This window comes from Xiphophorus couchianus, chromosome 16, assembly GCF_001444195.1.
Source record: "Xiphophorus couchianus chromosome 16, X_couchianus-1.0, whole genome shotgun sequence".
In the NCBI taxonomy this organism is placed as follows: domain Eukaryota; kingdom Metazoa; phylum Chordata; class Actinopteri; order Cyprinodontiformes; family Poeciliidae; genus Xiphophorus; species Xiphophorus couchianus.
Window position 1 is genome coordinate 12,737,298 of NC_040243.1, and position 20,900 is coordinate 12,758,197.

Genomic DNA, 20,900 nt, shown 5'->3' on the forward strand with positions numbered 1-20,900 from the left:
CGTGAGTGCACGAGCAAATGTTTCTTAATTCATCAATTCCTGTACACCTCAGGCTCATGGAAAGACCATTTGAAACATGGACCAGTTTGCTGTTTGTTTGTTATTATCCAAATCAAAGACTGTAAATATTTCAGTGAAATAATATGGATATATTTAAGCTGAGCACGAGCCTAACATGCAGATAAAATGTCCTCCATGCATTGTCTACATCCTCTTATTCCACATCAGAATCATTCTTATTAAGCTGGGTAACCGAAAATGCATAAGTTTAGACTGCATTGAGTGTCTACACATGCACAGAGAGAACATGTTGTAACTCCTGACCAGGTTACAATATCCAGTCATTGTCTCTGTGCATAGAGTTTGGATCTGCTCCCAATGTACTCCTGCAGCCCAATCCAAGGTGTGAGTGTGTGTGTTCTTCGGAACGTTGTCGTTCCGGTGCATCAATGTGTTACCCTGGGATCAAATGGTCTGTCCTGTCCAGAATGTACCGCACGTCTCACACCTTGACCCGCTGATGCAACACGGATCAATGGAAAGTAAATAGTGCACTTTACTTCCACATAGAAATGCTGTTTTGTCAGATATACATTTTTCTAAAACTGTGTTAGCTCTGTGATCAATTTCTGTTGGGGTTTTTTTTTTAAGTTAGAAACAAAGTAAGCATAATTTCTAATATTCTGGCAAGTTTTCATGAAACTTTGAAATTAATTGAAGTGAAAGGGGGAAAAGATATACAATGATAGGAGTAAAATCTGTCTCCACATTCAGAGTTTTGTTTACGATTTGTTTCGTGATGTGTTCTTCAGGCTGATCTTTGATTGAATTCTTGTCAGCCATCTGGGTGTTGATATTTTCCCAAAACGAGTCCTTGAAAGAAACAAAAAACATCTGCACTTGTGGAGAAAAGACTTTTTGGTTTTCAGTTCCATCAGAGACTGAAACGCTCTGCTTGCACATGCTGGCTTTAAAAAAAAAAGTCTTAAAAAGTCCCAAAAAATTTATAACTTAAGCAGTTCGAGATGAAAAAATGAGCGTTAAATTTTAATGAGACAACCACTCTGACTTAAGGCCCAGAATAAGCTTTCCACCTAATGCCTAATGCTGAAGTCCTCAGAGCTTCTGACAGAAATGATAAAGTGGATAATGACAAATTCAGATGAAATGATGCCATCGATAAAACAAAGGACTGAGCAAATGTCACAGTTGCTATGTTCTACTCAGAAATGTACATAATGGAAGTTTTACAGTGAACTTTTACCACCAGGAGCAGACGGTGAGGTCTAACAACAGAGATTTCTGTCATGATTTAGTGATTCAATTAAAGCGCTGATGAACATTATTCATATGCTGAGCAAAGTCATTTGCTTTTTGCAGTTTTTACTACATGATAGTACTCAGAGGAGGAGGATGGCAGGTTTGTATAAAGTGAATAAACACATGCACTTAACCTCAATAATACCTCACCTCAAAAAGAAAAAAGCTTGATCCACAATTAGCTAATGGAGTATCAAGGACACTCATAAAAATGTTAGAACATGCAGTTTTAAATACAGCAAAACTGTTTCTGTTTGGATTTCATCTTGAGCAGCTTATGAGCATCCATGGATGTTTTCTTTTTAAATATTTTCTTCTCAGAGGCTATCTTTATTGCAGCAATGTTGAAGCACTGTATTACATTTTGTCTGTGATGTACAGTAGGTGTCTGTGCCTGCGATTGCTCCAGGCTCACTCTCTGAAATACTCAAGTAATCTTCCTTATTGAGCAATAACCATAAGATTTTTTTTGTGTGTGTGCAGGCCTTGAGTTTGATATAAAAAAGAATGATGACTATAAATCAAATAAGATGCAAAAACGGAGCGGTTCCGCTTGCGATGACCTGCAAATGTGACTCACGCTTCCTTTTCTACTGAAAGTTGCCAAAATATTGAAACAGATTTCTGAGACAGTTCCTTGCACGTCATCCACATCAGTAATCTGCAAAATTACAGTCACTGCATGTCACACCTGAGCCCTCCCTCTGACTGTGTCTGCCGCAGGTGGGAAATTACGCTTTGAGGGCGACAAAATGACAATCTGGGGTAATGTTTCTCTTCAGAGAGGTTCATTCTGCTTTCAGTGAGGAAGTGACTCAGGCAAAACATGCTGTATCGTTCCAGGCAGCTTCATGAACAATTCACTGGGGAAAGAAATAAAGTAAGTGATTATCTCAGAGAACAGGAAGGAGTCGTGTTTTTCTCAATTGAAGGGCCCTTACAGACAAAACCAAACAGATTGTTTTAATGTTCCCATTATTGGTTCCAGGATGTCCTCAAGCAACCTTAGCTTGTAGCAGCCTAGCTACAGATTAGCCAAGCCACTGTAACTATAAGCTAAAGGCTAAGGTAAAGTTTTATGGCTAGTCTGAAATGTAGAGGTGTCTGCCTCGTTGACTAAAACTGGAAGCTGGTTCAAAAGGAAAGGAGACTGAAGACTAAAAGATGTGCCCCCCTCCCCTCATTCTTCTTTTGAAAGCTTTAGAAATCACCAGTAAACCTGTAGTCTGAGAACAAAGTGCTCTGTTGGGAATAGGTTGAACCATCAGATCCCTGATGTATAATCTGAGATAAACAGAAACTAGTTACATTTACTCAGATTATTCTTTTAAGTACTCCTAGGCCAAAACCTATCCCTCAACGTCAACCTCTTTCAGAGAAATCATTGTACAGTAGATCTCTCTGAAAACCCACTTAATCCAATCTAATCATCTGCTGCCATCATTATTGCGAAACTTTTTTTTTTAAACTTTTGGAAGCTCTAAAAGTGTTGTTTTGGCTTTGGGCAGCTAATTTAAATTTAGAAATAAAATAAAAGGTTGTCTACTCTAAGCAGTATTAATTTAATTTAGCTAGTGTGAATGGTCTCATGACCATTGTCTTTACTTATTGCATGCACTGCTGGAGGTAAATCTGTTGCAAAAACAAACATAACTAAAATATTTTGTACATTCTGTACATATGTACAATATGTACGTATGACGTATAATAAAAATGGTATCCCTGCATGCATCTTTTAATAATAAGAAAGCGCTATGCCAGTTGTCAAAGATTTGGCTGTTTATTCTATTTATCTAATTTTTTCCACGTAACTTAAACAAAAGTTTCACATAGCTTAAAAATGTTTGAGATCTTCCAGACCAGATAGAAAGACAGAATAATGTGTTGTGCATCACTGTCATTCCCAAAGTTAAAAAATATAATCATCTACCGCCATCTTCTTTGAATCCCACCTCACCTTTCTCCTCTCCTGAGCCCAATTTGCAACTGGAGACCCCTCCAGGGGTCAAAGCCTGAGAAAACATCACCCCTGGCATCATTCAGGGAACTCAAACCCATCCTATGTGTTTAGCGACGTGTCAAGCTATTGTAGACTATAATCCAACTACTAATAAATAAAACCTGCAAAATTGAGTGTGTTTATTCCGTTAATCTACCCTCGCAGGAGGGTTTACCTGTTACTTGTGTTTTGTGTCTACAAACAAACTTGGTGCATCTCTCTCATTTACAGTCCAGTTTCATATGACTCTGTTTTTACCGCGGTGGAGAATCATGAATCCATGCTAATCCTCCTTTTCATGCAACGCAGATCCCTACTGCAGCTGCCCTGCTTTTGACTGTGAAAGCCGGCCTGTTTAGCGTATTACGAGCGATGCAGTTTCCTCTCCTTTCATCCGGCCAAACCACATCACCTTGATGTTGGAGTGGCGCTTCATTCGAGCTGGTCTGAGCATCAAACACACTGCAAGTCTAAGCAGAAACAAAGGATCACATGTGAAGATGAGACACATGATGATAAGCATTTGCACCTGAACAGCCTGTTTGCATCATGAAGGATTTGTTTAAACACTGGAAATCAACGAAGCTCTGCAGCTTGGTGGGTTGATTTATTTGTCATATAGTACAGTTGAAACCAGACACATGGATACAGCATAAAAAGAAACTCCATCTTTTTTTTAACTGTTCTGGCATTAAATCAGATTAAGAATTAATGTCCGGTTAAGACGATTCAAAATATGTTTATTTGCTGAATGTTCGGGACATGATCTTTTTAGATATTTTTTATTAATTTGTTTAAATTGAAAAAGTTACATACATCACAATTACCATGCCTTAAAACACCTTTAAAAAACTGAGGCGATAATGTTTGGTTTTGTAAACGTTGTGGTTCTGGTCATTAAGTTTCAAGATTTCATATTTAAAAACAGCCACTTGGAGATATCCTAAAACCTCCAACACACTGTTTTCTTGTTTGACATCATAGAAAAAGCAAAACAAATCAGCCAAGTTTCCAGGAGAACAATGATGAATCTTCAGAAGTCTTATCCATCATTGGTTGAAATTTTCAGATAACTGAAAGTTCAATTGTTTAACCAATTCTGTGTAACATAACCAGAATGTCCAACCATCATATCATTCAGAAAGGAAATAGGCTGTGTGTTCCAGTTAAGAGCATATTTTTATATTTCACAACAAAATATGGGCATCAATAGAAATAAAAAAACTTCTGAAGATGCTATACCAATAGGTGCTGAAATACCATTCAGCAATAAAGATGCCATTGATCCTAAAACAATATAAAAAGCCAGAACACAGTTTGCATTTTCATGAGAAAAGACTTAATTTGCCTATAATGACCGTCATGACATTTGTGGGAAAAAGGGAAGAGCTTGCAAATCTGTTAACATCGTCCCAACTGTGAAGTATAGAGATGGCAGCGTCATGTTTTTGGTATCAAAGGGAAAGAACATTATGTGGAAATACTGAGGCAACATTGCAAGATGCTTAAAGTGTTTTTAATCTTCTGTAACCAAAGTGTTTTCCAAATGAACCATAGTTTTGAACATAATACTATCTTTTTTTTATGAACTGGCTTAATTGCAGTAATGTCAAGCTTTAGACCCTATAAAAAATATGTGGACATAGATAAAAATGTGTATATGAGCAAGACGGCCTACAAATCTGACTCAGTTGTTGCATGGCTTCTAAATGAAAAACATGTCTACTTACAGCGTATGTAAATATGTATTTTACTCTACAAACTACAATAAAATAATCTTTTTCGAATCCACACAAAAGATACAGATCTGCTGTAAACCTTTTGCCTGTTGGTTCAAAACAATCAAGTCAAGGTTTATTGCGTGAGTCCGGCGGTCTAACAGTAAAGATGTGATTCATGGCCACAGAAGCATCCAGGCCTTCCTGGGGGAGTTAGGGTTAAGTGACAGGAACTACTGGATGTTGACACCCCATCCATTCCCCTCTCTTTACTGTGATCCATCATTGTTCTCCTTATTGTAAAACACAAAAGACCCAGTGAATAAGGGCCACATCACCCCTGCAACACCCGCTTTCACCTTTAATTCCTCCCTCTTTATGTTTTAAAGTTTGGCTTCTCATCCTGCAGGGACTTTCAAACATCTCCCCCTTTAATCATAATTCAAGCAGTAAATCAGAATGTGAGAACACAAGGCAGAGACAGCAATTCATCAAAGTCCCAGATGCTCAGAGACGAACTGCAAATGGGACGAAGCTTGGAAACAACACCATCAGGCAACAAGATTTTGCTGATCGGCTTCAGCCTCTTTTATTTTTTATTTTTTAAACCCGATGACCAGGCTTTTTGAGCGTTTCCCCTCATGCTTTGTAATTCAATCAGATCTTGTTGAATTTGTAACCGATGAAAGTGTTTTTGGACTGGATGCACTGGCAGTGTTGACTCGTTGTAATTTAATGTTGTGAAAAACACTGATTAAATATTGCAAATTTAATTAAAAAGCTTGATGAGCAGGATGGTTGAGCAAAAGAGACTCGCAGATTGCTGATGGAAGCAAACAGGCAACCTAAAGCATACATGCAGAAGGATGTTTAATTGGAAAGGAGTTCATAAAGAGATTGATGCCACTTGGATGTCAGTCTATAATTTCCACAGGGAATAAAATCCTATTTCCTGATCATCTTGCTGTCATTGATGCTGGGTGATTTTCTCACTGCAAGAATTACCTGCTGGCTCAACACAGCATCTAACAAGTGTTTCTCTGACTGTATCAGATGAGCATGCTTGGAAAAGAAATGTCATAGCACACCATAAGAGCTCCTGCAGAAGGAAATTGCTCATGAAATATACATGAAGATCAAATTGATAACACAAAAATGGATTTAGGGTGATGCTGAGCTTTAGAGTAGATTTTATCATACTCCATAGTTCCTCTCCTTACCTCTTAAATCACAAAACTGTGTATTCATTATTTAAAGCAGTAAATGAAGTTCCTCCTCTGCAGCAAAATACGGGAAAGTACTCGCACCCCTTCATTCAGCTTTTATGTGACAGATCAACACAAAGAACATGACTGTGAGTTTAACAAAAATGATAAATTATTTTGATGGTTGTTTAACAATCACACATCACGTCAAAATTGTAGCATGCATTTGAACTCATCCCCATGAGTCAATATTTTATTGAACCACATTTCACTGCAATTACAGCGGTTTATGTTCCTGTGAGTACATAAACCTCCATGCAGTCTCAAGGTCTTTGCAGCCTCCAGCAGATTTTCTTCTAGGATTGCATTCTATTTAACTCTATTCATCTTCCCATTCACTGCGACCAGCTTCTATATTTTATGTATTTCCATCTCCTAACACATTTATCTACTTATGTCCTTACATGACTTGTCGCAAAAAGACTTCTAATGGCTTTTATCTTGCCTCTCCTCCAAAAAAGGAGGAGGGCAATGGAGTTCACAACTAATAATCCTGTCGGTAAATTCTTCCACCTGAGATATGGATCAGCTCAGACCCTCCAGAGCTACCATGTGCCTCTTGTCTGCCTCTCTGATTAATGTTCTCTTTTCATAACCTGTCCATTTACATAGACAACCTTTCCTTGGTATATTTGCATCTGTACCATATTATACAATTTTCTTGGAGATGGATAGAACAATCATCTGTCAGATGCTCAAAGCTTGGGGTATTGTTTTATAACCTCATCCTTCTTTACGCAGATCTATAACCTTCTCCCTGACCTGTCTGCAGAGTCCTTGGCCTTCATGATGCTGTTTGTTCATTAATGTCCTCTGACAAACCTGAGACCTTCGCAGAACAACTTGATTTATACTGAGATTAAACTACATCCATGTGGTCTCTATCTAATATTTACTGTTCCTTGAAAAGTATTCAACCCCTTTGATGTTTTACCTTTTTATTGCAACATAAGAGATTTTCGACAAAAAAAATAACAATAAAAAAATCTTGAACATCAAAGTGAAACCTGAATTCTCAAAAAATAATAAATATTAGATTTAAAAAACTGATATAAATATAAATATTTGATTATGTTTGGTTTGTCAAGCATACCAACCAAAATCACACACAAAAAACCATGAAAATATGATTGTGTATGATATGAGAAGACATAAAGTTCAAGTAATACAAATGCTTTTCAAAAGTAATTTATTCAGTCACTCTGGTGCTGATTATGTCTTTGACCTCAACCTAAAGTGCCCTTTATCACTCTCCAGAGAGTTTCCTTTAAGCCATTTACTCTCCCCAGCCAGAATGCAGGTACCAAAATCATCCCCTATCATCTAACAAAATCACCACCACTACTATCAATAAAAGCTATCCTGGAATGACTCTGAAGGAGATCTGTTTTTCTTGAGGGGCCAGCTGTCAGCTGAACACCCTTTTGCAACTACAAAGAGAGACGAACAAAGTGAGCACTTGCAAAGAGGCAGAGGTAGGAGGTATGAACAGACAGCAAGATGGAGAGGTTTGGGTATCAAGTGTGACGTACAAAGAGGAGAAGAAAAGGCACCAGGTTGTCCTAATTTCTCTCATTAAGCTCAGAAAGCTTTGACTGCAGAGTGTCAGCGAGGGACAGATGTCAGTGGGATGCATGTCTGGAAACCACACGTAAGGTTGCACGTGAGCTGGTTATGATTGGCTATTGCAGGAGATTTCCAGCTCCTCGTTGCCTCTCCTCCAGGCAGTAATTAGGTTTTACAATCATGGGATGCAAATTGGAATTTGCTGACAGCCCATCCATCATGTTTTGGTTGCAATCTGTTGAGCAGGGCAACGCAACCTAGCAGATATATCACACACTCAATTTGCTCCCAGACAGTTGAATACATTTCTTTGTAGGACTCGTTGAATATTTTCAGTTTTCATTAATCCCAACAACAACAGTGTTTGTTGCTTGACGTCATAAGTGTAACATCTGACAGAATAAATACCTGTGAGTCTCAGAAATCACCAGATTCCTTTGGAAAAGCACTAATTTTGTTAGAAAAACAAACTTCAATATTTGTGTTCTAAACTAAGTGGATTTCAAATAGTACTAGACTTTAAATTGGGGTGGAGGGTTACCTTCAAGCTTGAAACATATAATCAGCGCCACACTGGAATAATTTAGAGCCATGTGTCAAAATGACCAAGTCAAAGTTCAGACCTAAACCCAATTAAAATCTGTTAGAACTTGAAATATATACTCTCTTTCCAATCTCTAGAAGAATAAGCAAAAATGTTTGTTTTAGACATACCCAAAAGACTTGAAGCTATAAATGCTGTGAAATGTGGTTCTACAGTGTAATGGGCAAGAAATTCAGATGCATGAGTTAAATTCAAATAAAAAGTATTGGGTTTTGAATTTGTAACTTGTCAAAATGTTAACAAATTAAAGGGGCAAGCATCCATGCTTCCAACATACTGCATGCCATGTTTAAATTCTGTCAATTGCACATTTATATGTGTTAGTATAAGAAGGTATTCTTATACTTTTTATTGTTCTACCTGATTTCTTCATGAATTTTTACACCATTCACTTTTAGACTGATGTGCACATTTTCCAACAAACTTCTCAAGGGTTATCTTAAATATGACTTGTTGTGGTTGAAGGTACATACTCAATTTGATATGGCAACGCAATTTTTGAACAGAGCACCACAAAATAGGCATAGGTCTTAAATGGTTAGTGTGATATATGTAATTCATCTTTTTTAGTATTAGAAAATAATTTAGTGTCTTAATGTCAAAAGCATAGAAGGTTGCACCTTAACCTGCACAGAAAATGTAAAACAATAACACAAAGATGTTTAAGATGAAACTATAGTAGATCAATATTACTTTCTATACTAAGTATTAGAAAAAATATTGTAGTAATGCAAGTAAATGCTCCCGTTTATTCATTTCAAACAATATCAAGCAAACATATTGTCTGTATTTTTTTGTTGTTTTTATTAACATGTATATTTGCTTAAAGGTTACAAGGTAACTTTGAAAGGTGACCTTACAATTGAAAGGTCACCCAGTTTGGGGAAAGCCCAAAAGATTCACAAGATAATTAAGGATTTAACCGTTTTAGTTCACTTAGTTTCTTTTGCTTTGATTCAGCCTCCATGCAACCACTTACTCTAAGTCAAAAACATATTGTGAACAAATATTTTTAAATGTCCTTTGAAGTGCTCCGCCGTATCTCTCTCTATTGAAGTACCAATGGCAATAAAAGAGTCAGTACAGATTCTCGAAACGTTGCGCTATGTAAAAAGAAAAAGGCATAAAAGTAATACTGTGGAAGTCAAGGCAACAGCAACAGAAATATTGAAAGTAATAATTGGTAACTGCATACACATTTGCACAACCCTCTCTTCTGTAACTCCTGCAGTATTGGTTCACTGAGTTCACAGGGTTTAACAGTCTGGAGGGATGGATGCCTGCTCGCTCCTATTTCTCTCTCTCCAAAACCTCCCCTCCTCTACTCGATACAAAACACTGTGATTAATTAGAAAGGCCAGCAGCTGTAAAGGTTCCAAACAAGTTGTCATTGCAGGACCCTCAGGGTGTTTATTGGTGTGATTCAAAACCAATCACACTGCCCCTTCACTCACTCAGACCTTAAAGGTATGTACCAGCACACATTTAATGCTGTAAACTCAAAGGGCTCGGCTTAATTTAGGAGTAATTCCTTTCTTTGATTGAAGTAGTAATGAGTGGTCATGACGCAGTTCAGTCCCTGGAGATTCTCATCAGCCACGGTCTTCATAGTGAAATGTCTCTGTTATCTTATGAAGGCAGTGCTACAATTTTTTTCCGACGGTCGTTTCAGCCTGATGACTGCAAAGTGAAAATGGAGCCCTGTTTCTCAATTTCCTGTAGAGCTGCTTTGATTTCCCTCATGAAAAACTTTCCACAGAAACTACATATTGCCTCACATATAACCTAAGGCATTTTGCACATTATGTGCTTCTGTTTCAAGGAAGATAATGTCATTTATAATTGACTTATTTTCCTAATTACATAAATGAAAAATGTACAATCTGCCTTCAGTAATGCACACACAAATAATCCTATAGTTTGTCATTGTGCCCATTAATTAATGTTTTTTAGCACAGTTAGGCAGACAGGGTGCATGCCAGCATTGTTCTATGGAAAACAATACATTTGGTTCAACAAGTGGTGATCAAGTTGTAAATAATTACAGTGTGCATGGAAAATGCAAAAGACACTAAATGAAAACATTTAAAATATCCTCAACTTTTGTGTTTGTTTTGCTTTATTCTGATTGTAAAACAATATGATAATCACACCGATTACCAGCAACCCAGCAAAGAGTACAAGACAGTGAGAAGATTGAACTAAAACAACTGGACTAACATAATGTATTGTTGCAGCTTCCAAAACTAGCCACAAGAGGGAGGCATACCATTAGACAATCAGGCAGTATATTCAGTTAAATAGAAATGTCAAGTCAGGGTTTTTTTGTACATCACATTTCAGCAACGAGGCACTTCAAAGTGCTTTACGTGATAAAAATAAAGTTTTAAATCAGAGGATTGATTTATTTTCCAGTTATCATTGATGTGATGCAACTTGAAAAAATATTAAGATTTTCACTTACACATATGAAATCATTATTTATTTTATTTAGAAGAAAAATATATCCAAACCAACCTTGTCGTATATATAAAAAATGAAGTAATAGCATCTAGTTGTGTCAAGCATTTGCTATAATTAACCAAGAGTATCTAACATCATTGTGAATTATTTTTAACTTTAATTAGGAACAATAATGAACCCCAGGAACCTATACATTTTGTTAAAATTCTGTCTTATGTTTGAACTAAAATAATTCAAAGGAAAAACTACAAGAACACCTAAGGGTCAGAGGTTTAATGATATGTTAAGACCTAAATAAAAAGTATTGGTGTTGGTATTGGACCAATACCAAAATATGCAGTATTGCACACCTCTATTACATGGTCAGAAACTCACACTACTGTTTGTATTCACTGTTGAAGAGACTCAACATGTTCAACCTTTACTTATGTACCATCTGTGATAAAGGTAACACAGGAACATCTTTGTATCTACTTTTAATAGAATTAAGAAGTTTTATTACGCTCAGAGATACACAATTCTTGATCTTTGGAGTCTTTAGGTAACGCCCAGGTTTAGCCTGTGGAGTTCTGTGCACTGTTTTAATCACATTTTCTGTTGCATGAGATGAATTTGATCAGCCAAGAGAAGAAGTTCCAGGTCTTCTTTGCTGATGTCTTGCGAGTTTTAACTTCCACAAAATGAGAAGTGTTCCGTTCTATGCAGAAAATGGCTTCTCTCTCTGCAGCAGAGCATTTCTTGGAAGTTTCAATATCAGTGAACCTGGCTTTTTCTGACGAAGCATCTTCCGTGTCAGCTCTGTCTTTTCTGTCTTGATCAGCAGCAGAATATGGCTTTACTTTGATAATGGTCCTTTTTTTCCACTCTATATAGTTCAGAGCTTTTCCAGAGGCTTTTGACTCCGACCCCTTCTGCCTACTTCTGTGTCCAAAGGCTGGATCAAATGAAATGCAAGAAGTTGTTTTAAAACTTGAAGCAAAAGAAAAAACATACTCCAGGGTTTTGGAGATAAGGTCTTACTTGGGGGTATAAATTTACTCTTGCCTGAAGTTTTGATGATAGTTTCAGCTGATTCTTGGTAAGCAAAAAAATAAGGCCTCACTTTGATGAAGGTCCTCCCCATCTGCTCCTTCTCTGGAAATAAAAAAGGTTTATCATCTCTACTGGAAGTGACGGTAGTGTTTGAGATATATATATTCTCAACAGTTTTAGGTAGAGATGCGCTTACCCGGTAATAATATCTGTATTGATCCTGACATTGAAAAAAACGTCTAGATTTTGTGTCGTGACAATGTGCCACCTGAGTGAAGTTGCTCCCTTCCTTCTTCAAATCAGACAAAATTGGTGTCAAATGGTTTTGTTATATTTGTGCTGGTTTGTGCAGCAAATATTTTTGTGCCGCAATCATTTCAAAGATATTAAGAAATTTTTCCACAAGTCATAAAAGGTCAAACAGCCCCACCAACCTTCTTCAGATTGGTGTCAATCAACTCAAGTATGTTTGTGCTAATTTGTGCAGCAAATATTCTTGTTTGTGCTGCTTTGACTTTGAAGATATTAATGAAAGTTTAAAGGTCATTTTGATTTTATAAAATGGGGGGGCTGGTTGACCTTATGACCTTTAAACTTTCATTAATATATTCAAAGCCAAAGCAGCACAAACAAAACATTCTGATGCACTAACCAATACAAACGTAGTCGACTTGATAGACACCAGTTTTGTCTGATTTGAAGAAGGTGGGGAGGGCTGATTGACCTTTCATGACCTCTGGAAACATTTCTTAATATCTTTAAAATGATAGTGGCACAAATGAAAATTTTTGCTGCACAAATGTAGCACAAACAATTGATACCAATTTTGTCTGATTTTAAGAAGGTGGGAGGCGGAGAGGGCAACTTCACTCATGTCAATGTGCCCAATCCGTAAGGGCAGATCTATTCAGTCTAATTCTATGTGTTGTGCTCTGAGCGATGTCATACTTTATTACTTATTTTACATTATACTTAGAATTTCTAATTGCACTTTGTAAATCATTTGAAAGAAGGTTTGTCGCAGTTTATTTTTGCACAGTTGACCAAGGTAGTCAACCTATTGTTTTATTATTATGAATCTATTGGTGTAAGTATGCTGTACTGGTGCAGAATTATCAAATAAGTTTGTAATTCAGTACATTTATGTCTGACTCTACAAAAAGTGGATTGGTGCATCTTTTGTTTTAAGTGCTAAAATGCTTCACCTGAGGGTTCATCATTTCTTCCATCGGCTGCAGTGTCTGTCTGGTCCTCACCTGCTTGCTGAGCTTTAAAACGGGGTCTTACTGTCATTAAGGCCCTTCTTGGCTGTTCTTTTTCTGAAAAAGAGGGTTTGTAATCTTTGAATGAAGTGGTTGCGATGTTTGATGATGGAAGTTTTGTATTAATTATGAGAACAGAATCCCTAGCCTCACCTGGCAGTCTTTCGGCTGTATCTTCCATTGTTCTTCCAGCTTCTTCACTTGAAGTAACATAATGGTTTACTGCAAACTTATGAATTTTGCCGTCAGTCACCATTTTCGAAGTTGATGCTCCACAGGAGTCATTTCTCTCACCTGAGAAATTTTTCATAGTTATGAAACGATGACTGAGAGCGTCTCCTGGGGTGATTCGGACCTCTGGATCTACCAACAGCATTCGTTTTAGCAGGCTAATAAATCCAAGGGAATCTTCATGCTCCATTGGGTTCATAGGCCTTGGGCGGGTCTTCAGCAGGTCATCAAGGCTGCGTAGGCGGTTGTAAATGCCGCTTTTAAATTGCGTTCCATACCCTGTTGCGTTTGTATATTCAGCTGGTGTATTCAGTCTGAACTTACAGTGAGAAGAGTCAGTGAGTTTAGTGAAGAAGTGTTGCACATCCATGCCATCTTTCAGCACATCATCTGGGGGTTGACCATGAATGTGGACGATAGCCCTAATGACCTCATATACACAGTGTGTAGGATAGAGGTTGTAACCAAGGTACATGTAGGCCAAACTGCAACCCAGAGACCACATGTCGACACTTTCATCCATTTTTAGACCCAAGATGACTTCAGGGGCCCGGTAACCGATGGCTTGAACAGTGCCCACAAACCACAATTTGGACACTTTCACGGCCAACCCAAAGTCAATCAACTTCACTTTCAAAGGCTGTGACCTATGGTTGACAAACATGATGTTGTCTGGCTTAATGTCAGCATGAACCAGACCGGCACTTTTCAAAGCATTCAAAGCTACAAGCAACTGTTGAGCAATTACTCTGATTTCAGAAAGACTGAGCGGTATGAAACCTCTACTCTTTATAAAGTCAAAGACACTCACATCCAGAATTTCAAAGGCCAAGCAGAGGTACCCTTTATATTTGAAGCTTTCAATGAACTTCAGCAAGTTGTTTTTCTCAGGGTCGAGTTGTAGGATTTTCCTCAGTATTTTTGCCTCTTTTTTTCCTTCTTTGAAGCAGTCTTTGCGCAAAACCTTCACAGCCACAAGCTCTTCGTTGTCAAGCTTGGTGCATTTGACCACTGTCCCATAGGAGCCCTCACCCAGGAACCCTTCAGTGTGGTACACTGACAGCTTACCTTGAAGAACCACATATTTCTCAAGTTTGAGATTGAGCTTTACCTCTTCTTCCATGATATTCTTTAATTTTGCTATCTCTAGGTTGAATGTCAAAATCAAAATGCAAGTCTTAAGTTGGCTCTTCTGAAGCAAGTGTTGAAGAGAAAATGGAATGCCATTCTGTCATAAGCGATAGAATAAAGTTGACGGGTTGCTTCGTTGCGTTCTCGCTGACGGAACATTGACAGAAGCCACGCCCACAATTCGCACGGTCAGAAAATTGTGGGAATATATTTAGAAACAAGTAATCACAAATGTGTGATGATCCAAAGGGAAAGATTGGGACATAACAACTATCCCAAACAACCATTTGCTTAATTGGTAACCTGCCCGTGCTCTAATTAATAATATCGGGCAAATAAATAATTGTGCAATTTACAGGCCGTTAACAGTGGGAACTTTACACAGCAACGAGTTCTTGTTTGGGTCAGAAAAACACTTCATATCTAAATGCGGCCCTTGCTGCAGGTACAGGATGGTGTGTTTTTAATTATCATTTTGTATTTAAATGGTCTAATAAAAATGTTTGATCCGGTTCAAAGGCAATATTCGACTTTCATGGTTATTGTATTGTTCAATCAATCAACTTTAAACTGTTGAGCATTGTTATCATGCAAAGATCCCACTTCATTGCAAATGTATTCATGTCACAATTGTTTATCTTAATTACACCTATAATCCTTATAACAAGTTTGGCTAATTTGAAAGGGTTAGTTAGTTTTTTATTAAATAAAAAGATCATCAGAAAAATTATTTAATTTTGAATCAATATTCATTTTTTGTCATAATTCTTACTTCATAATTAACTGTAGCCCATAAGTGTTGTCTTTTGTTGGTTTAAACGAGGTTGGGTTGATTGGGTGACCAATTTAAAAAAAAAATTGACTAAAGGACGAAAAGCAGCATTAGTAATAAACAAATGCATAGATTAAATTAATTAATTTATAGAAATAGCTGGGGAAAAACATGGCTGACTTTTGGTGTGCTCATGTATCCAAATTAAAATTCAATTAAATTTCATTTCATTTTAAAAATGTGCAACTTTTCTGTATCATCCCGGAATCTTCCTGATACTAAAAGTAAAATATATACAAAAGTTTCCAGAGCGAAGATATTGTAAAAAAAAAAAAAATTAAATAGAATAATATTTGCTATGCTTGTCATCTGTTTCTGGCACTTGTGCTGCTGTAATTTCTTTGTTACTAATTAAACATTTTCTTCGGTGGGAAAGAAAAAGCAAAACAATTAGTCATTATAAATTAATATGAAATGATTGCTTTGTAGGTCTAGTTGATGAAAATATGAGCTCAAAATAACCACAAGGTGGCAGTAGAGCATTAAACACTGGGCTGGGCAAGCCAGTTTATGGTAAATTGTGTCTTTAAAAAATAATAGTAATAATAATCATTTTAAATATATACCCGATAGCTTGGTAAACATTCTAGCCTGTCGGTTTAGCTGTTTTATGTCAAATTAAATATTCTCAATCGGATTTTAAATGATTCATTACTGTCTTGTTGAAACCCGGTTGTGCTCCAGTATCTTTAGTCAACAGCAGAGGGCAGCAGTGAGCCCCAGCAGCCGCAGCCGGAGGAGGAAGATGGGGGAGGAAACAAAGAGGAGTGCTTGTATTTAAAGGGTGTGTTCCTCACCATGGTTTGTAAGAGCGGTGGGGAGCTTCAGGATTTGGTGTTTTATGCTGAGAGCAGCGAGGAGCTGAGGGTCAAAGCAGGGTCACTGTGAGCGCTTTTTCCAGGTATGTGGATCCAGCAGCACTTCGTCGTGACTCCAGAAACATTAAGTTTAGGTCTGTTACTGATAGTATACGTGTCAGTAAAGTGTTTCCGATTGCATAAGCCTTCATTTCAGTATTATTTTAATTAAATAGATACTAATTCAAATTTAGACAGCATCTATTTGTAATATACCTGTTGAATGGACTGCTGATGGCTCTTCTGCTTCAGACGTGCACATGAACACGTTTCACTTCACCACCTAGGTTTGTTTACGTTTTACAACTCCGCAGCTCATTCATTCCTCTTACAGTACTAATAATTTAATTGCAAACGTTTGAATGTTTGCATTTAACCCTTAGACTTTGAGTGTGTCTAAGTTTTCGGATTTAATGGGTTCAATTAGTATCTCTTTCTAGGTATAATTTGCCTATTTTTGGTGTGTAAAGTGTCCTGAGATGTCGTTTATTGCTGACCTGTCTCAATTTATTGTAGTCTATTATGACCGAAAGATGTATTAGTAAACCTCAATCAAGTTAAGATCTGTCTTATATAGTGAATCGTTTGAAAGATCCAACACTATCCGCCACCTTGAAATCTTTGTTGTGAGGAATTTCTGAATTAGCTGAAAGCAAATCTAAGGATATTTTCTTAGATATAAAGTTAGGTTTCTCATTTTCATTTAAGGTGGAAAGAAACAAACATTTTCAATATTTAAATCAGAAAACGTTTATTCCTCTTTTTGCTTTTTAAATATGTGACTAAGCATCTTAAAAACGAAACTGCACAGTTGAATTTGTCAAAAGAATACACAGGAGCAAATAATTCATTTCTGTCGTGAAATTTAAAAATGTTTTTATTTATTTATTTATTTTTTTATCAAGTCCAAAGTCAGGGAAGCAATCTTAAAACTTAATACCCTTTTCTGCTCGTAGGCTTTGTATAGAAGCTAATTTAATTTTTCAGCAAAACTTGGTTTCTGCTCTCAATGCCAAAAGTACCAATGCTTGCTTTAATAACAACAGTCTGACCTAACTTGACAAAGATTATGTGAATGTTATCAAGAGAAAGATGAGGTGCCTCAGCAAACGGTGCAGACAAAATGAAGGTTGCTTTTAATGCAACACTTAAGCAGCACCATGCTCTAGTGCAGTGATGGAGTAATTCATATAAAAGGACCACGCAACAGTACATGACATAAGTATAGTTTTCCATAGTCAGTCGTCGTTAAAAAGAAAAATCTCTTTTCATTGACCTAATGGAGATTCAAATTTTCTGAGAAACCGATTTTTGAGTTTTTATAAACTGTAAACCCTATTCATCAAAATGAACTGAAATATAACCCTTTGTGTGTAAATAATCTACTTAAGAATTTTACTTTTTTAATTACAATTCAATTGCAAAATACAATTTTTACACTTTTGTCTCCCCATCTGCATCAAGGTTGAGTTGTGTGTACAAGAAGGTGCAGCTGGTGTCATTGGACAGTCAGATAAAGAAAAAAAACTTGTAAATTCAAAGTTTTGTACAAGAATTCAGAGGCACAGTCAGGTTAAGAACTATGAATCTCTCTGAGAGATTTTTGTGGCTGATTTTGTTTTCTCAGGTGTGTTGAGATGCAGCGTAACAGCAGCAACAGCAGCTTGACTCAGCAGCTCGGCGAAAGATGGCTGACCTTGATGAACCGCCTTCAAGAGGATCCCAAGGTAAGCCCAAATGTCCCACCTGTATTGACTGATATTCCTCTGTCATCCATTGTGTTTTCTCTATTTATTTGGCAAATTGGAGCTTCCAGGTGTGTTGTTTCCTCTCCTACAGATTGCACAGGTGATAAGTACAAAGGTTGGGCAGTACCTCCGCAGTCGGCCTTTCTTAGCTCTTGCCCTGCTGCTGTTCAGCGCCATGGCTGCTCTACCTGTTGGGGTCTTCCTCCTGTTTGCCCTCATTACGATAGTTATGTCAGTTGTGGGATTTGTTTTCTTTGAGGGTATGTTGCACATCTCAAACTCAACAATGTGGGGTTTTTTTTCTTCCTACTTCAAGCTGATTTTAATTCTTCTGTTTAGTGTTTCTGCTGTTTATTGGAGGAATGACTCTGCTGTCTGTGCTCTCCGGCATCGCCCTCTTCTCCCTGGTGGTCTCGGTCATCGTTACCGGTGTGTTCGTCACCATTCCCAATCTGCTGAAGCGTTACTACCCTCATGTGACAAAGGTAAAGGGAACAACCTCATACAGTTGTAGAGTGCCTCTTTTTAACATTTTAACCAGAAATGTCCTTATTTTATTGGAAATATGAAGAAAGTAATTGTTGAAAGGAAGCTATAAGTAGTCATGTTTGCATTTTGGCCCAAGACGTGTAGAAACCATGAGGGTTCTGATCAGATGAGACCAAAGGTGAACTTTTCTGCAGGCATGCACACACCATCCAGCAGAAAACTCACTCTGCACATAACTCTGCATGTGCTATCCCCATGGTGAAACATGCTGCGGTAAGATCTCTTAAAGTAAATGCAGAAAAATCCGAGAAGATGCAAAAGATTAGAAACTGGAGTGGAGGGTCTCCTTGCTCTGTCCCTGAAGATGCAGCCAGACCTACAGTAAAAAAGTGTAGTTTACACCCTTCAGCAGTGAAAAGCGGCCAGAATAAAAATGTATTGTAAAATCTACAGTTTGTATTAATAGTGGCCTCTTTTATTTACTTTTGACTGTCATTTTTTTCCTTTTCTCCTGAACCAGAGGAAGAAGAGTGAAGAAGAGACTCCAGGACTGAAGCAGCAGTAGGGAAATGCCTCTGTCTTCTCTGTGACTGGAGTTTTTACGCCTCTCAACAGAAGATGGTCAGGATCTGAGCCACTAAGCTCAAAATCTCTGCCAAGGTCGTTTCTTTATGAAGCAGCAAGTGTCCTTGCTGCTGTAGTGAAAGGAGTGTGAAGTTTTATTTGTTTCCAGTGCAATATGTATGAGGTTTTTATACTGCTCACTTCTCCAGTTTGGGCTTAAGAACTGATCTCTGTTGAACAGGTCAAATCTTCATCCTGTTTCAGGACAGTGATGCAGCTACAGCAGCATATTTTCTCCAAATCTGTTCTAGGTCCATTTTTAGTTACAAAAAGTATGTATAATATTTATATAGTTTGTTAAATAATAATTTTACACAGTGAAAAGCATATCAGATCACTAGTGTCCTATTTTTAAGGATATAAAGCTGTTTTATGGTAATTTTAATAATTTCTAGGAATCTAGTATTCCTTTTTCTTACAAGAAATCCTAGGGGCAAATGTAGTGGTACTAAGACCTGAGACCATACTTAAACTAATCAGAGCATTAAACATTTGGTCATCCTCATGTGAGCTGATGTTTGATGCTCTCTGGCCTGGAGGAGGAGAGATTGTAACCCAGATTTTATGTTTCATGTGCCATCTCCTGCCAAAATTTCTACATTTATGTTAAGAATTGTTTCAGTTATTTTGTTTGTTTGTTTGTTATTTTGCATCATATTTATCATCCAAGTTTTAATTTTGCTCTCAATGCATTAATACTAACACATCAATCAATGAAGTAAAAGTATTTTTATCTTGCAGTCTTTCATTCATAATTGCATAGGTTTTTCAATAAAATGCACATGTGGAAAAACTGTTTTCTGACAATAACAGCTCAGTTTTTAGAAGTAATGTGTTTATTGTAGTCCTTCAGGGAACCAATCCAAAACACTTAATGCTGACGATTAAAGAGTTTTATTTTTTTCTTATTGTATCATTTGTACTTGAAGTGTCAAAACATTCAGACTGCCTGCAATGTACATGAGGTGTTTGTTTCCAGCATTGTGTGGGACAAAAGCCAAAATTTTCCAGCAGAAAGTTGCTTTAACATATCTTCAATTATCATGAATATATTGACAAGTTTGATCATGTGAATGAGCATTTGAAAACTGACGAAAAAATTATTCTCCGATTTCAATCTCTATTAGCACGTTCATTGAATTCTGTGTTCCTCATTTAGATTATTATCATGAACTTCAGACTAAGCTGCTTTTTCTAAAGGTTTGTTCTAAAACACTGGTTGTCATGTTTTGAAGTACAGTTTTGTAAAATCTGCTTTAAGACATTTTGTGCATAATTAACATATTTTGCTTTCTTTCTTCATTTGAGTTTTCCACATATTGGAAAGAAATAAATGGATTTTGTTTAAAATGGCCCTTCATATACAGTACTTTGCAACTGCACTCATACAGCACAATGATTTATTGATTTTGAGGTGGTCTTATACAATACACAAACACAAAGTAGTAAATACTTCAGAGAAAGGAAAATTGTATATGGTTTTAATAAGTTTTTACAAAAAAAACTATAAATGTTCCATGATAGTCTAGAAAAAGACAACATATGAAGAGAATGGGTCAAGAGGAGCAGCTGCAGAGAATCAAGGCTTGAGAATTGCTTGACAGGAAAAATGTGTTTTGCTGGCCACAAATTTGGTCTGTATTATAAAGGGGCAAAAAAAGCCACAAGTCCTGTTTCCAGTCTGCCACAACACAAGGACGGGACAGAGGAAGCGTGTTCCTGTTAGATCAAACCAAAAATATAACATTTTGACTACCTG

The 20,900-nt window shown here is 37.1% G+C and overlaps 2 protein-coding genes across 2 annotated transcripts; one reads left to right on the forward strand and one right to left on the reverse strand.

Annotated features, from left to right (window-relative positions):
- Positions 1-11,396: 11,396 nt before the first annotated feature.
- LOC114160047 (homeodomain-interacting protein kinase 3-like) lies at positions 11,397-14,641 on the reverse strand. Its single transcript, XM_028042412.1, has 4 exons — positions 13,383-14,641; positions 13,173-13,286; positions 11,956-12,069; positions 11,397-11,869 (listed from the first exon to the last, which is right to left on the reverse strand). The coding sequence occupies exons 1-4, from the start codon at positions 14,581-14,583 to the stop codon at positions 11,517-11,519; spliced, it is 1,782 nt and encodes a 593-aa protein (XP_027898213.1). The 5' UTR covers positions 14,584-14,641; the 3' UTR covers positions 11,397-11,516.
- A 1,520-nt stretch (positions 14,642-16,161) lies between these two features.
- LOC114160049 (promethin) lies at positions 16,162-20,494 on the forward strand. The gene is made up of 5 exons (XM_028042414.1): positions 16,162-16,324; positions 17,908-18,007; positions 18,120-18,288; positions 18,368-18,513; positions 19,038-20,494. The coding sequence occupies exons 2-5, from the start codon at positions 17,918-17,920 to the stop codon at positions 19,080-19,082; spliced, it is 450 nt and encodes a 149-aa protein (XP_027898215.1). The 5' UTR covers positions 16,162-16,324; positions 17,908-17,917; the 3' UTR covers positions 19,083-20,494.
- Positions 20,495-20,900: the final 406 nt, after the last annotated feature.